Below are 18,038 nucleotides of genomic sequence, written 5' to 3'. Positions count from 1 at the left end.
AGGGGATAAAGATGACCAGAAATATAGGAGAAGGAGAGATTCAGATGGAGCAATACATCACTGGATGAGCAGGTACTGAGCACACTAGATCAGCAGAGGGGAGAAACGAATTCTTACTGAACATCGACTTCTGTAATAAATACACGGTTATCACTTTAGTGTAGAGGACGGTCATGACGTCTAGGTTTCCAGACATCCAGTCCCACTCGTGTCCAAATATGCGTCCCATTTCCAGTCTAATCTTCCCTAACAATGCTTTTATATACACCTCTGATCAAAAATCTATGATCGCCCGAAGATATAATGGCAAATATATGAAATTATACTTACACAAGACTCCTCATTATAACACTACTTGACACAGCCAAAGACTGGTAAATCTTAATATCCTACCTATACAACAGAGAACTCATGAAACACATGATGATGTAGACATACAACTGGAAAATCTTAATATTCTACCGTAGAGAACTCATTAAATACGCTCTGACGTAGACATAAAATGGAGTACTAGGCAACTTTTTAAAAAGTCAGAAAGGTTTTCCATATATAGGTGTGAAGTTCTCTCCAGGATAGAGTAAATAATTTTTAAAAAAAACCAGCAGGCTGCAAGTAAGGGTGTATAGTTTGCTACTTTTTGTGTAGGAAAAAAGGGGGGGGGGGCAGGGAGATACAAATATACATACATATTTAGTTATATCTTCAAAAACCAAGGACAGATTAATGAAATACTAGTAAAAATGGTTGCCTATGGGGAAAGTATCAGAATAGAAGAGGGCAGGGATGGAAGCTCGATCTCTCTAAATATATTAGAATTTTTATATTCAATATAAAACTACTTCATAAAGCTAAAATAATTTAAAGAGTGTGTGTCAAAGGAATAGATTGGTCAATCAAACAGGAGAGCAACTTCCGAAAGAGTCAAGGATGTGCGGCTAAAAACAATACAAAGGTGATATTTCAGTCAGTCAGTAAAAGGTAATTTGTTTTCCAACAAATGGCGCTATGACAACTGATTAAACATTTAGAAGAAAATTAAGTTAAGGGCGCCTGGGTGGATCAGGTGGTTAAGTGTCCGACTTTGGCTCAGGTCGTGATCTCACGGCTCGTGGGTTTGAGCCCGGCATCAGGTTCTGTGCTGACAGCTCAGAGCCTGAAGCCTGCTTCAGATTCTGTCTCCCGCTCTCTCTGCCCCTCCTCACCTGCTTACGCTTTCTCTCTCAAAAAGAAACATTAAAAAATTTTTTTTAAAGTTATGATTTAAAAAATAATTGTATGATGTAATGTCTCAATACTCAGAAGATCTGCATAACTCGATGAACGACTATTTTCGAAAAGATCAGTAGATTTTAACAAGAGTACGAAAAATTCATGGATCTGATTTCAGATACCACATTGTATCTCATCTTTAAGAAACTACTGCTCGTCCAGTTTCAGTGTGGATCAGAACAGCCACACTTATCTGAAAACACCTATAAAATACTCCTCTCTTTTCCAACTATATATTGGAGTGAGGCTGGATTTCTTTCACACAAATCAACCAGAACAACATATCACAACAAACTGCATTCAGAAGCAGGAGAATACAGATTTACAAAAATGTAAAACAGTGTGTTTTCAGTACATTTTTTTTTTTGCAGCAAATAGTTGTTTTCATAAAAATTATATCATTTGCATTAACATGTAATGGGTTTATAAGTGCTTTTTTACATAGAAATTTTTTTAGTATTTATTTTTGAGAGAGACCGAGTGCGAGCGGGGGAGGGACAGAAAGAGAGGGAGACACAGAATCTGAAGCAGGCTCCAGGCTCCGAGCTGTCACCACAGAGCCTGATGCGGGGCTTGAACTCATGAACTGTGAGATCATGACCTGAGCTGAGTCGGATGCTTAACCAACAGAGCCACCCAGGCGTCCCTTTTTTTAATTTTAGAGACAGAGACAGAGAGAGAGAGAGTGCATATGAGTGGGGGAGAGGGGCAGAGGGAGAGAGAGAATCTTAAACAGGCTCCACGCTCAGCACAGAGCCCGACATGGGGCTCAATCGCATGACCCTGGAAAATCAAGAGCTAGTCAACTGACTGAGCCCCCCAGGTGCCCGTGTAATTGTTATTTTTTTCTATTATTATTTTTGTAATGTTTATTTACTTTTGATAGAATGTGTGTGTGTGTGGGGGGGGGAGGGGTTGCAGACAGAGAAGGAGATACAAAATCTTAAGCAGGCTCCAGGCTCTGAGCTATCAGCACAGAGCCTGATGTGGGGCTCAAACCCAAAAACCGTGAGATCGTGACCTGAGCGAAGTCAGACGCTTAACCCACTGAGCCACCGAAGTGCCCCTATTTTTTTTCCCTAAAGTTTATTTATTTTGAGAGAGACAGAGACAGTGTGAGTGGGCGAGGGGCAGAGAGAGAAGGAGAGAGAGAGAATCCCAAGCAGGCTCTGCCCTGCCAGCTGCGCAGGGCCTGATGCGGGGCTTGAACTCACAAAACCGTGAGATCATGACCTAAGCCAAAACCAAAAGTCGAACGCTTAACTGACGCCTATTTTTGTTATTTTTTTTTTTTTTTCAATGCTTATTTATTTTTGGGACAGAGAGAGACAGAGCATGAACGGGGGAGGGGCAGAGAGAGAGGGAGACACAGAATCGGAAACAGGCTCCAGGCTCTGAGCCATCAGCCCAGAGCCCGACGCGGGGCTCGAACTCACGGACCGCGAGATCGTGACCTGGCTGAAGTCGGACGCTTAACCGACTGCGCCACCCAGGCGCCCCTATTTTTGTTATTTTTAAATGAATAACTTAATAGTTTAAATTGCTTTCAGTTTCATTTCTAATACAGGAAGTATTGGTAAATATAAACCACATAAACAAAAGCTCGTGAGGGTCCTCAATAATCTTAAACTGGATCCTTTCACACCAGGGTACCTAAGAACTGCTAAGAGTACAGAAACAGGGAGAGTACGTGTGAGATAAGGTTGGAATGATGACGAAAAGCCAGACTTTACAAGACTTTGTCGACCTCAAGGATTTTGATTGTTTTCTAAGAGCAACAGGAAGACACTTCAATGTTTCAAGCAAAAAGATGACACCATCAGATTTTTATTTTGAAAACATCACTCTCACTGTAATATAAAGAATGGTGGAAATCTATGGGGGCAAAGGTAGAACTGAGATTATCTGGGTAGTCCAGGCAAACAAAAGGGAGATGGAGGGATGCTAACTAAGAATGAAGAAATATTTACAATAAAATTAGATCAATGCAGTGACAAATTGGAAAAGGAGAGGGAGGGAAGGGTAGAAACCGTTCACAGAATTCTGGCTTGCGCAATTTGATAAGACAGCGGGTGTCGTTAAGACAATGATTGGAAAAGGATTCTCCTGGGTGGATGGAGAATTTGGGCATATATCAGGCAACCAATTTCAAACATACTGTATTGAGGCGTCTTTAACATAAGCAAATAAAGACATCAAATAGTTACACAAATGTTTAGAACAGTTGGCCCAAGGAGAGGTCTAGGCTGGAAATACAAATTTGGGATTCATCTAGATAGTGATGATCATTTGGTTGTGGGAGAAAATAGAGGCTGCAAACAGGTGGCCAGTGGGACAAATCTGACCCTCAGACTTACTGTATTTGGCCCACCCTATTTATACAGATTTTTTTAAGTTTTATGTATTTATTTTTAGAGAGAGTGGGAGGGAGGGGCAGAGAGAAAGACAGAGAGACAGAGAGAATCCCAAGCAGGCTCCAGACCGTCAGCACAGACCCTAACAAGTGGGGATTGAACTCACGAACTGCAAGATCATGACTTGAGTCAAAATCAAGAGTTGGATTGACTCCAAATTCTTTTTAAATGTTTTTATTTACTTTTGAGAGAGAGAGAGAGAGTGCACAAGCATGGGAAGGACAGAGAGAGAGAGAGGGAGTCACAGAATCTGAAGCAGGCTCCAGGGTCCGAGCTGTCAGCACAGAGCCCAAAATGGGGCTCATACATGTAAACCACAAGATCATGACCTGAGCTAAAGTCGAACACCAACCGACTGAACCACCTAGACGCCCCAAGAGTTCGATAGACTTTTTTTAAATGTTTTATTTACTTTTGAGAGAGAGAGAGTGAGCACAAGTGAGCGGGGGAGGGGCAGAGAGAGAGGTAGACACAGAATTCCCAACAGGCTCCAGGCTCTGACCTGTCAGCACAGAGCCCAACGTGGGGCTCGAACTCACAAACCCTGAGATCATGACCTGAGCTGAAGTCAGATGTTTAACCGAGCCACCTAGGTGCCCCAAGAGTTGATCTTTTTTTTAACGTTTTATTTACTTTTGAGAGAGAGAGAGAGAGAGCAGGGGAGGGGCAGAGAGAGAGGGAGACACAGAATCTGAAGAAGGGTCTAGGCTCTGAGCTGTCAGCACAGAGCTTGACTCAGGGCTCGAACTCCCAAATCGCGAGATCATGACCCGAACCGAAGTCGGACGCTTAACCAACTGAGCCACCCAGGTTCCCCAATAGTTGGATTGATTTTAACCGACTGAGCCACCCAAGCACGCCAGAGAGATCTTTCCAAGCACAAATCAAAAACTGGAAAATTTAGGAGCACCTGGGTGGCTCAGTCAAACATCTGACTTCAGCTCGGGTCGTGATCTCAAGGCTCGTGGGTTCGAGCCCCTCATCAGGCTCTGCGCTGACAGCTCAGAGCCTGGAGCCTGCTTTGCATTCTGTGTCTCCCCCCCCCCCCCGCCCCTCACTCTGCCCCTCCCTTGCTTATTCCATCTCAAAGATAAATAAACTTAAAAAAAACTGGAATATTTAGAAGATTGTAATACATTAAATTTGTACATTAAAAAGCACCCAAAACTGAAGAACAAAACCTAGAAAAAACGTCTGACAAGGATTAAATGCCTCATGTATGAAGAGTTCTTGTAGCTCATTTAGAAAAATGGCAATCTCCTGTAAAAAAAGGAAGAAGGGTTACAAACAAGCAAGGCTCAAAAAGTGATATGCCGACATGGGGAAAAGATGAATCTATAATCACAGGGGAAGATTTTAGAACTCTCAGTATTCCAAAGAATAAGAGGATTTAAAAAAGGATATTAAGACAAGATTTCCTTTTGGAGATATACACACTATCAAGTATAATTAAAATAATTATTGTGATAATTAGAACATATTATTGCAGCATGGACAGGTAAGTAAGACCAGAGAGCCTAGAAACAGACCCAAGTATATATGGGACCAGAGTTTACCAGAGTTAGGGTTACAAATCTGTGACAAAATATAGATTTTTCAATAAAAAGATGCTGAATTATCAGTTTTAAACATGGAAAAAGAGAAAAGTAGTTCCTATTTCACACAGTATGCAAACCCCGAGTATCTACCTGCAAGATAAAACTTGAACATTTTAGAATAAAGTATAGATTATCTTCCTGGCGCTGGAATAAGAAGACAACTCAGAAAAAGCATAAAGTATATTAAAAAAAACTAAAAGACAGGGCACCTGGGTGGCTCAGTTGGTTAAGTGCCTGAGGCTTGATTTCGGCCTAGGTTACGATCTCGTGGTTTGTGAGTTTGAGCTCCACGGCTGGCTCCGTGCTGACAGCGTGGAGCCTGCTTGGGATTCCCTTTCTCTCCCTCACTCTCTGCACCCCTCCCTCAAAATAAATAAATAAACTTAAAAAAAAAAGATAAATCTGTTAACATTAAAATTTTAAAATTCTGCACGCGTAAGACACCATAAAATAGAATAAGCCGCAGAGAAAAAGAACCAATATTTTTTTTCTCACTGATTCGTAATGGTACCGGTCATATATTAGTATCTAAAATATGTAAAGAACTCCAACAAATCAAGAAAAAGGTGTGAATGGCCCAATTTCAAAAAAAAAAATAAGGCAAAGAATGTAAGTAGGTAATTTACAAAAGAGGAAACCTGAGTAGCTAATGAAACATATGAATTACTAAAACTCATAACCAGAGAACCATAAATTAAAAAACATGAAATTTCATTTCACACCCATCAGACTGACACAAATTACTACATCTCATAGCATCACCTGTTGGCCCGGATGAAGGTAGGACCTTGGCAGTTCCTAACGAAGCCAAACATGTGATACTTGAAGATTCAGTCCATCTTATCCTGGTTACGTACCTAAACCAAATCTCAAGACGAATATAAAGACTCAATAAAAGGATGATCATTGCAACTCTCTTAGTAACAGCAGAGAAATTAAACTGTTCAGTTCACTTACACAATAGACTTACTCCACAGCAGTTAAAATGAACACAATTCACATGTATTAACATAGGTACTATCAAAATACAGTGTGAAGCTGTAAAATAATTGATTACAAAATAAAAAGTACAACATAATACTATGCACACATAATTATTACTATTTTTTTTTGTTTTTAATCTTAGAGAGAGAGAAAGAGTGTGAGTGGGGGAGAGGGACAGAGTAGGAGAGAGGAAACACTCAACAGAGCCTGACACGGGGCTGGATCCCATGACCCTGGGATCGTGACCTAAACCAAAGTCGAGACTGAGACGCTTAACTGACTGAGCCACCCAGGCACCCCTACAATTGTTCTTTGACGTGTGTATATGTATATGTGTGAGTAACTACACACACACACACACACACACACGCACGCACACACACACACTAGAATGATTCACCCCAACTAGTTACTTCTAGGGACAGAGCAAATAAAAGGATTTTAAATCTGTCCCATTTTTTACTTCTTAAAAAGATATCACACACCTGTAAGAATGGCTAAAATGAAGCAGACAATATTAAGTGCTGGTGAGGATGTGGGGCAACTCACATCCTCTGCTAGTGGGAGGGTAACTATAATTAAGACAATGACTTTGGAAGCCTATTTGGTGCCATCTACCAAAATACCGGCCCCAGGATCCAACAATTCTCCCTGTGTGTTTGTCCAACAGAAATGCATATACCGACATACCTTGTTTCATCCCACTTAATTGTGCTTCGCAGATACTGCCTTGTGTTTTGCTTTTTACAGATGGAAGGTTTGTAGCAACCCTGCATCAAACAAGTACATCAACGCCATTTTTCCAGCAGCATTTGCCCACTTGGTGCCTCTGGGTCACATTTTGGTAATTCTTGCGGTATTTCAAACTTTCTCATTAGTATTGTATTTGTTATGGCGATCTGCGATCAGTGATTACGGTTTGCTGAAGGCTCATATGACAGGAGTTTTAGACAACATTTTTTAATTAAGGTATGCGTGTCGTTTGGTTTTTAGACATAATGCTATTGTACCCTGTAGCGTAATATAAACATAGCTTTTACATGCAACGGGAAACCCAAAAATTCATTTCACTTCCTCTACTGCAACACTTGCTTTACTCTGGTGGTCTGGAACCAAACGCACAGTATCTCCAAGGCATGCCTGCATGGGTTCACCAGAAGATATGTAAAAGAATATACAGGGCAGTCTTCTTCATTTAGCCCCAACCTAGAAACTACCCATACGCCCATCTCAAGAGAACGGATAAACTGGTATATTGACATAATGAAAGATGGCACAACAAAGACAATGAACTATAAGTACATGCGGGAACATGGATGTATCTCACAGTCATATTCAGTGAAGAAAGCCGGACATTGGAATATACAATAGGATTCTGTCTAAATGAAGTTTAAGAACAAGTTCTATGGTGTTAGAAGTTGGGATAAGGTCACCCTTGGAAGGAATGAAGGGACAAGGGTGCTTCCGGGCTGGTGAGGTTGCTTCTTGATCTGGGCAGTAGTTACATGAACGTGTTCATTTGCGAAAATTCGAAGAACTGTACAGTTATGATATTTTTATTTTGCATTGCAAAATAAAGAAACAAAGGCAAAAGAAGCGAAGTACTGGCATATGTCTGGTTTTGACAGTGAACACATGTGTTATTTTATTTTCTCAACTTTTATATTATTTAAAAAGCTGTACAATTTAAAATAAGATATTAAAAAATAAAAGCGCGTAGGTATTGCTAGTATTCTTTTTTAAGCACGGAAAAGTGTCACTTTTTCGCCGTCCTGTGGCGTTACTGTTTCTGAAGATTCCCATGCATCTGACTCACCTGAATAGCTGCTTTTGGGGGCTTTTCTCTCAAGCATCAGTGGTTCTTTTCCGCTCTCCAAACTGTAGTTCTCAGATTTGGAAACTGGAAGCCCTGCTCACAGAAAGAAAGAGAGAGAGAACAAGAGGGAGGAAGGAAGGAAGGAAGGAAGGAAGGAAGGAAGGAAGGAAGGAAGGAAGGAAGGAAAGAAAGGGAAAGGAAGGGAAAGGAAAGGAAAGGAAAGGAAAGGAAAGGAAAGGAAAGGAAAGGAAAGGAAAGAACAACAACAAAAAGAAACAGGACTTAACTATTTGTGATGGGCACAAAGGTCTATTCTAGAGCACAGTCCCAACCCCTTGATCTACAAGGATAGGATATTAAAAGAAGATCAGAAATAAGGGAGGATGGACCTTGAATGGAACTCAAAATATCTGCAGCAAGAGTCTGGGTCTGGTAAGGAGTTTACATGCACTGGAAAAGGCAAATGTATCTGCCGGTCAAAAAGAAGAGAATTTCTCAGGGCACCTGGCTGGCTGGCTCAGTGGGGAGAGCACATGACTCTTGATCTGAGGGTCATGAGTTCAAGCCCCACGTTGGGTGTAGTGCTTACTTAAAAAGGAAGAAGACAATTTCTCTTTATTTTTCTATTGAGGAAGTTCCAGAGAGACACCGCAGGTGAGTCCTTAGCTTAGGGAAGAGGTAGAGAAAGTGGGACCTCAGTGGCAGCACCAAAAAGTTGTGCCCTGTGGCGACTAGAGTTTTTGTCTCCTTTTTAATAGTTTTCCCCTTTCTTCCTTCTTCATTTATCAGAACCCACTTTCTTACGGAATTTATTACACAAGCATAAAATTAATTCAAGGCAAAAAGTACTAAATTAGAAAATGATGGCAACAAATTACTGATACAAATAGAACTTCTGAATGTTCATGTGTAAATATCACTGGGAGAAGATAACATAGTTCCTTCTACCCCCGAAAGAACACATACATGTGGGAGTACCCATTCGCACATTCCCACACCCACACACCCTTCACGGAAGTGAGCGTAAGATCCACACTGGCCAGAGAGTAATTTCTCTCTCTGAGAGACTTATGCCACCTTAGAGCTGCCGATGGCCATCTTTGCCACATGGGGAGAGCCTGAGAATAAAGCTAATATAGGGCAAAGCCAAGCCACGTGATTAAAACAAAATAAAGGAGATATCTGACAATATTTATAATTTCCTGAACCAACATTCTTATGCCCTTTAAGTTAGTGTGAAATAGGTTTCTGTCATTTGAATCCAAAGAATTTTGATGTAAAACAAGCACAGACATTTTACCAAGAACCAAGGGCAGAAATAGATTTTCTCTGGGCCCAAAGGGATCAATACTTCATGATTTCTGAATGCAAAAGTGAATGCTTTGTTAAGCTATTTCACTTTCAATAAAGTAATGACGTCCCCAAAGCAGATTCGAGTCACAATGAGAACCCATCCTTACAAAGCGACACCAGGTTCCTATAGTTCTCCAGCATCACCTCCCTTTGGGCAGGATCCAGCTTCCCCCACTCCTCTGGGGTAAAGTCCATGGCCACATCCTTGAATGTCACTGATGCCTAAGACACAAACATACTTTTGTTCACATCTTTCACTCAACAGACTCAATTTCACCTCCCCCAATTTCTGATGGCCCTAGAGTAGATGTGTAAAATACATGCATGAGGGGAATGGTTGTGATAAATGACAAGCCTTGTCATGTATTCAAATTCGGAATACTCCAAAGTCACTGGGTATCACCTATGTCCTGGATTCAATATGAGAACCGAAAGAAGACAGACTGTGGTTTTTCCATTGAGACCACAGTTCTTCTGGGAAATGAAGAGCTGAAACATGAACCAGTGAGTCAACAATGCAATTTGGCAAAGTAAACAAAAAAAGAGCAGAGGAAAAATGATGCATGTCTGCATAATTCTCCTGGTGAGTCCTCAATAAAAACTCAATTAACCTAGCCAATCAGAAGATGAATTGAAATGCAAAACTTGCAAAGGAAGAAGTTATGGAATGAAAGATTGGCAAAAGGCACCAAATCCAGGTAGGCATGGAATTCAAGGCAAAAAGCATTAAATTGGAAACTACCAGCAACAAACTGAAGGCACAGATATAACTTATAAACGTTGTAAATATCATAGGATTAAGTTTATATAACACAAAATATATAAAAGCTGTAATGAATTATTATAAGTGAGATTAATGTTAACTTTCAGAGAATCTGAATGGAGAGTATATGAAAACTCTTATTTACAACATTTCCTTAAGTCTAAAATTATTTCAAAATAACATTTCCAAAGTGGAAATGATCTGAGATTTAAATAACAAGAATTAAAAAAAACAACAAGAATCGTCCTTGAAAAATAAAATGAAATATAAAAAAAATCATTAAGTAGCCACTAAACAGACAAGATATTATGAGTAAAAAATGAACTTGGTCCTATAATCTGCATATCTATAGCTGAAATGACACTCGACGGGAATTAATTTCCAGATTAAAAGAAAAAAAAACCCAGAAAAATGCCAACTATTGCACAAAAGGCAGGAAACAATACAAAAGAACAAAGCATAGCAAACAGAATTATAAAAATCACGTGGTAAAAATCTGAAACATAACAAGTAATTAATATGAATTACTTAATTTATCTCATAAAAAGGTGGGGTTTTTTTGTTTTTGTTTTTTTTAAATGTTGCATCCTCTTTACAGAAAGGGCTCTCAAAAAAAAAAAAATCCAAAGTTGGGATGAGAGGGAAGTGAAATATACATCACACTGTTATCCTCAGTAGGGAGAAGTGGGGGACTGAATGGGAGGAAGTAATATTACCTTTATCTTTATAAATGTCTGTGCTGTTCACCTGGTTACAGCGAGCAAGAATTAAAACTTTAATGTTTTAAGAAATCTAGTAAGTTAAAGACAAAAAATAGCCCAGGAAAATTCTAGTAAGAAAGTTGCAAAGTTGGCATCAAGCAAAATCTAATGCATTGCAAAAGACATTAAAAAAAAAAAAAAATTCCATAAAAGGTTTAATACACCCGGAAGCGATAACAATCCTGAATCCATTATCAAAGTGTTGAAATATATAAAGCGCTCACCTTTCCCTTGGTACCTATACCCCGATTTTCCTCTGGCTGCTATGCTTGGCTACTTTTAGTATAGTTCAGGTGGTATTAATTCCATCCCTGACTCATGGGTGGGACATATATTTATAAGGGTGTGTGCAGGTATACCCCCTAGGTTTAACCAATTGGAAAATTACCAACAGATCTGGCCAATAATGGTGCCAGAATGTGCCTAGTGCCCATTAAAGAGTTAATTCCAGGACTTGTTGGAACCAGTAGGAGAGAAAATGCCTTTTTTTCCTCTGGTCTTCAACATGGGAAGACGTAAGCCTAAATATGTTAGGAGCCAGCACTAGGAAAAAAAAAGTCTGCTTGAAAGCAAAACCCAATGAGAGAGGGAAAAAAAGGTCACTGAAATGGATACAGTAAGTTCTAATAATACTGTTTGAACTCCATACCACGCTTGGATGTTTCACTTATGTTAGTCAATAACTCTTTTTGCTTAAGCCAGTTTTGAGTTTTCATGAGCTGCATCTTAAAACTTCTTGACTGGGGCGCCTGGGTGGTGCAGTCGGTTAAGCGTCCGACTTCAACCAGGTCACGATCTCGCGGTCCGTGAGTTCGAGCCCCACGTCAGGCTCTGGGCTGATGGCTCAGAGCCTGGAGCCTGTTTCCGATTCTGTGTCTCCCTCTCTCTCTGCCCCTCCCCCGTTCATGCTCTGTCTCTCTCTGTCCCAAAAATAAATAAACGTTGAAAAAAAAAAATTAAAAAAAAAAACTTCTTGACTAATACACGCTTTGAGATTCATGTAACGCAGTGGAGAAACCAAGGGAGACAAGCAAGTATATAGAAGGATCGTGAGAAGGGGTGCTCAGCCCAAAGAGCGTGTGACTGTTGATCTCGGGGTAGTGACTTCGAGACCCATGTTTGGTGTAGAGATTGCTTAGATAAATAAAAAACTAAAAAACTTAAAGAAAAAAAAAAAGGATCCTGAGAAGTCACTTTTCAAACAGTACGAATGTGCCAGTGTCTACTTTCTCGCTTCGGATTATAGTAGCAAAAAGAAAGGCTAATTGAGGTATACCACACACATCATGGGGAGCTCTGTCTTCTCCCCAACTTTTCAAAATACAAATAGTTAAGAGACTAAGACACTGTTTGCCCACACAGTCCAACCACCACTCGAATTCAACAATTCTTAGTATTTTCCCTCGGGAAGGGGGGCGAATCGGGAAGTAAGCTGCAGACGTAACACTTCACCTCTAAAATACTTCAACATTCATCAATTTGGAGGGCTGGATTCTAATTCTTTAAATTAAGCCTTCAGGGGCGCCTGGGTGGCTCAGTCGGTTAAGCGTCCGACTTCGGCTCAGGTCATGATCTCGCGGTCCGTGAGTTCGAGCCCCGCGTCGAGCTCTGTGCTGACGGCTCAGAGCCTGGAGCCTGTTTCAGATTCTGTGTCTCCCTCTCTCTCTGACCCTCCCCTGTTCATGTTCTGTCTCTGTCTCAAAAATAAATAAACGTTAAAAAAATTAGGGGCGCCTGGGTGGCTCAGTCGGTTAAGCAGCCGACTTCAGCTCAGGTCACGATCTCACGGTCCGTGAGTTTGAGCCCCGCGTCGGGCTCTGGGCTGATGGCTCAGAGCCTGGAGCCTGCTTCCGATTCTGTGTCTCCCTCTCTCTCTGCCCCTCCCCCGTTCATGCTCTGTCTCTCTCTGTCTCAAAAATAAATAAAATGTTAAAAAAAAAAAATTAAAAAAAAAATTAAAAAAAAATAAAAAATAAATTAAGCCTTCAGGGGGTGCCTGGGTGGCTCAGTCCGTTGAGCAACCGACCTTGACTCAGGTCATGATCTCACGGTGGGGCTCTGTGCTGTCAGCTCGGAGCCTGGAGCCTGTTTCGGATTCTCTGTCTCCCTCTCTCTCTCTCTGCCCCTACCCCGCTCACACTTTGTCTCTCTCTCTCTCTCAGATATAAATAAACGTTTAAAAATAAAATAAGTTCCCGGGGCGCCTGGGTGGCTCAGTCGGTTAAGTGTCGACTTCAGCTCAGGTCACGATCTCGCGGTCCGTGAGTTCGAGCCCCGTGTCGGGCTCTGGGCTGATGGCTCAGAGCCTGGAGCCTGCTTCCGATTCTGTGTCTCCCTCTCTCTCTGCCCCTCCCCCGTTCATGCTCTGTCTCTCTCTGTCTCAAAAATAAATAAAACCTTAAAAAAAAAATTTAAAAAAATAAATAAATAAGTTCCCTAAGTTACCAAGCACAGAAAGAGCATAAACAGTCCAAGAAGGACAATGCTCCTCCTATGCCTGTTGAATGACAATAAATACTAGCTGGAGAGGGTACCCGGGGTAAGTAGAAGACATTTTCTATGGAGTGCATTAGATACCCAAGCAGTCTCTTAGAACTGGAACCCAGCTCTCTACTTGAGCTCTAGCGGAAAACGAAAGCCCACCCTAAAAACAAGGGGGTACGTGTGTACTCTGAGAAATCAGGCGGCCTTTTCTTTTCTTTTTTTTTTTTTTTAGGCGGCGTTTTCAATAATCGGGAGGGACTCCCACTCACCTGGGATCTAGCTGTGAGTCGCAGAGCTGCCACTTCCCCCTCTTCTGTGCTCCGCTCTTGGGAAAGGGGAGCATCATGGGAAGACAGAGCTAAGGGCAAGAAAGCAGTGATGATGGGGCCTGGATCCATCTTGTGACTCCGATCAGCCAAATTCCCCCCCCACCATACGAATGAAGCTCCCTACCAGCACCGTAACAGAAGGGAGCCCCAAACAACCCAGGATTCCAGCGTCACGGCCAACGTCCAGAAGCATTGCTACAATTATAACACATTCTGGAAGATGGCACTCTCTGATCTCGGAAGCAAAATAAGTCCGTTTGATCCCTGAGCCGAACGTCCCTATCAGAAAAACAGACTCAACCGGTTTTCAAAAAGCATCCTGCAAGCTTACCGAAAACCGGAGACTGCTGTATCCCATCTCCAAATAATTATCGTTAGTTGAGTCTGCGGTGCGATCTAGAAATCTAACAAGCACCCGGGCATGTAATTCTGATGTAGGAAGCCAAACTTCAACAAAGACTGTTCTAGTAGCACTGGAAGTCGGTCACGGACTTCTAGGCCTGTTTTCTCCTGTGTAACACAAAAATCACTTGCTTTTTGAAATCATAGGGCTGTTGTCCAGACAAAAAGGCATCAAAGGTATGGGAAATACTTTTGCCAAGCAAAAAGCTAAGTTCTCAGACCGATGATTGAGGCTAGGATGGCATAATCATCTGGGAAGAAGAAGGTGGGAGAAAAAGTAATCGAGGCTATGTTCACGCCTTAGAAGCTAACATTCCGTTCGGACTTTGGGGGTGGCTTTGAAGGGTCCATTGTGCGCCCAGCTGGAGAGGAAAGGGGGATGGATCCCACACCAAGCCCTCCCTGCTCACTCAAAGAGGCCATCCGTCCCCCAGACAAAGGAGACGGACAGCACTCTCAACCAAGAGCCACCTCCTGTGAGGCCAACTGATTTCCCTTCAGGAGGAAGGAATTTGGCCCTTCCACAACACAAATTCAATACTTCTGCAACTCTCACCTCTCTTCTCGTGCACATCGGTCTCCATGATCACCACCTGCTCCCGGTTCCGATCTCCCCCGCCAGTTCAGACTTCTCCGGGCCGAACAGTGAGAAGCCTCCGTGGCCTCGTCGTCCTCCCTCCTGCCTTCCCTCGGGGGGCTCCGCTGAAAGGTTTCGATCTGGTCGGGTCGGGTTTCTTCCTCACTCTCGAGCCTGGCTCGGTGCCGCGAGGCTGGAACCTGGAAACCCCGGGGAGAGCATCCCTGAGGCTGGGTGCCAGGTGCCTGTCCCTGCAGCTCGCAGCTGTCCCTGGGGGCACCGAGCGGCTGCACGGGTCCAGCCAAGGTAGCAGGCGCGCAGACAAACCCCGCCGCGCTCCGACCTCTCCCCGAAGCCCCGCGACTGCCCCGCGCCCCGCCCGTCGCGCCCCCGCCTGCACCGCGCTCGCACCCGCGTCCCGGGGAGGCGGCACCGCGGGAGGGATTCGGGCCGGAGCGCGAAGGGATGGGGCTCATGGTCCTCCCTCGAGGCCCCTTCCACAAACGCGCACTCCAGCCCCGACTCGGCACGAAAGGATGCCCCAGGGGCCACCATCTAGGCTGGGCGGAGAAGAGCGGCAGGCGAGCGTCCAACTCACCTCCCATCCCGGGCCTGACAAAGGCTACGAACTTCTTGGGCCAGCTCGGAGTCGCGCATGCGTAAGAAGGAGCGGGGCAAGGCTGGCAGGCCTCAGCCAGCCCCGGAACTACGAATCCCAGAAGCCTCTGGGCGCTGCCGGACTCCTTTTCTCAGCAGGTGGGAGCACACGTGGCGCGGCTGGGAGACTCGAAGGAGCTGTGGTCTCCTTTCCTCTCGCGAGAGTATCGGGCCGCAACGCTCGTGTCGGATTCACCCCGGGGAGACCGCGGACGCCGAGAGACTGAGCCGTGTCGGCGGGTACCCGCGCTTTGTCTCCTCGTGGGAGCGCCGCGCAGTGCTTAGGGCCGCTGAGGACTTCAACCCTGACGACTCAGCTGTCAGATTATATGAGGGCATGTGGCTTTCCCCGTATTTTTGTCCTCCCAAACTCCCCCTTTGCCTTCAAACAATGTGAAAGGTGTATTTTGGGGAACAGCGGGTTGTATCCCCAAACCGCTGTTCGTTGCATCCATAGACTGCTTGTGATGCAGAACACTGACTTCTGTGAGATAGATGAGTTGAAAAGACTCGGCCAGTTTCAACAAGTGGGAGCAGCAGATTCTTTGCAGCCATAACAATTAATTGAAATTTATCAAAAGAGGTTGTTTGCCCAAGGGAGAGTGGTTAGTCTTTTATTGTATTCTTTCACTAACCTCTAACTAACCAAACTCTAAAACCTCTAAACTGCCTTTCCTCATCTCGACGAATGACTTTCATTCGTCGTTTGCCCACAAACCCCTCTGCAAAAGCCAGAACCAGAATATGCTCAACTCTTCTTTTTCACGGTCTATCTCCAAGTCCCTAAGTCAAGTTTTCTTTCCCACCAGTGTATTCTGCTCACTTTCTGGTCAGGGATCATTCTAAAGCAAGAATATAACGTTACTTTACTGCCAAAATCTTTTGAAATGGTTTTCAAAAACTTTGGGGAAAAATGATTTTTAGTCCCCACAAGAAGGCACCCCTTCTCTGGCCCCCGTTATCCGGCGTAGCTCCCATCATTCACACCCTTGTGTAATCCGTCTTGAGCGTGGGTAGGACCGGTGACTCACTGTTAAACAATTGCACACGACAAAGGTCACGTGATTCTAATGCTTCTTGCTAGGAGACTCCTTGCTGGCTTTGATATAAAAAGGGTTGGTGTTGGGGGGGGGGGACCCACATGACAAGGAACTGTGGGTGGCCAGCAAGAACCCAAACGCTGCCAACAACCCCCTGGTGCTTGGAAGTGGATCATTTCTAGGATAATCTTCACACGAGAACCTAGCCCTGGCTGACAGCTTAATAGCTGGCTGCTGAGGACCCAGTTAAGCTGTGCTCAGACCTCACCTGAAGACAGTATGAGATGATAAATGCATGCTGTTTTGAGCCACTAAATGTATAGCAATGTCATGCAAAGAAAAGCTAACTAATACAGCATCCTAACTTAAATGTCTAGCTCCTTTACCCAAACCCAACCTGGATATCCTGTGGCAGGGGGGAGGTTGTTGGATTGAGGGACTACTGAAAAATTGATTGGAAACCCTCTGGAACACTAATGGCTACGGCTGGTCCTAGGGTGTGTGTGTGTGTGTAGGTGGGGACAGAATGGCAGCAGCAGTGGAAGACAGATGCCAAAAGGAGACTGCAGGTAGGTGCTATAGGGAGTGGGGCTGCTTTTTAGTTTTTTTTTTGTTTTTTGTTTTTTCTGGTCCTTTCCATCTACTCTGACATTGAGCTGGGTAATTCCTTGCCTACTCCTTCACCATTTCACAGGGTAGCCTTAGAGCTGAGCTGGGAGAAGAGTGGATACTGATAGATGCAAGTATATTCATCTCAAAAGGATTTTATTCAGCTTTCTCCCACCCCGACACACACACACACACACACACACACACACACACACACACACACACACACACAGTGAGCCAGCTGATTATTGTAAAAAAAGAGGTAGAGATAGGTCCTCTGAGGGAAAAGGTAATCTGTTAGGGAGAGGGTGGTATATGGGGAGTGACCTTGCCCAAATGTTACCGCAATAGATTCTCTGCTTTAAAAATAACTCAGATCCCCCTAAGTGCCCCTTGCCATCTCCACAGACAAACATATGATCTACAGCTTGTGCCCTTCCTGGTAAGTTGAAGAGGATAAAGGAAACACTCCAGGGCTTGGTTCTCTTCCCTCCCTATTATTATCGGCTTATAACCTGTTGGGCCCACGGGGGGGGGGGGGGGGGGAGATATCTGAAGAATTTTATTGCTATAAAAAGAAAATAAACTGAACAATTTATAACATATAAAGCAGAAATCAAGGGGCGCCTGGGTGGCGCAGTCGGTTAAGCGTCCGACTTCAGCCAGGTCACGATCTCGCGGTCCGTGAGTTCGAGCCCCGCGTCGGGCTCTGGGCTGATGGCTCAGAGCCTGGAGCCTGTTTCTGATTCTGTGTCTCCCTCTCTCTCTGCCCCTCCCCCGTTCATGCTCTGTCTCTCTCTGTCCCCAAAATAAATAAACGTTGAAAAAAAAAAAAATTTAAAGCAGAAATCAAGAGTTGGATGCTTAACCGACAACCACCCAGGTGCCCCAATAAGCAGCAATTTTAATAAGCAAAGGAAATTATATACCAGCTTGTCTTGAGTGCTGCAAGATAAGTTTATCTCTGCACCCACCCACCAGA

The 18,038-nt window shown here is 43.6% G+C and overlaps 1 protein-coding gene across 2 annotated transcripts in view; it reads right to left on the bottom strand.

Annotated features, from left to right (window-relative positions):
* The window catches only part of ZNF286A (zinc finger protein 286A), a 29,724-nt gene extending 14,279 nt beyond the window's left edge, over positions 1-15,445 (bottom strand). For both annotated transcript variants that reach the window (XR_015243875.1, XM_086686101.1), the window contains exons 1-5: positions 15,349-15,445; positions 14,730-14,950; positions 13,712-13,800; positions 9,542-9,656; positions 8,082-8,174 (exon numbers count right to left, since the gene is read on the bottom strand). Coding sequence is in view for 1 of the 2 variants with exons in the window: in XM_086686101.1 (XP_086542227.1) it covers positions 8,082-8,174; positions 9,542-9,656; positions 13,712-13,800; positions 14,730-14,757 (325 nt within the window). In the remaining variant the exon portion in view is untranslated. The remainder of the gene's footprint in view (positions 1-8,081; positions 8,175-9,541; positions 9,657-13,711; positions 13,801-14,729; positions 14,951-15,348) is intronic.
* Between the last annotated feature and the right edge of the window lie 2,593 nt (positions 15,446-18,038).

The sequence above is a fragment of the Puma concolor genome, chromosome E1, assembly GCF_028749965.1.
Source record: "Puma concolor isolate L17-30 chromosome E1, mPumCon1.1.hap2, whole genome shotgun sequence".
NCBI classification, from domain to species: domain Eukaryota; kingdom Metazoa; phylum Chordata; class Mammalia; order Carnivora; family Felidae; genus Puma; species Puma concolor.
Note: the sequence above shows the minus strand (reverse complement) of the source record. Positions and strands in the feature narration are given on the sequence as shown.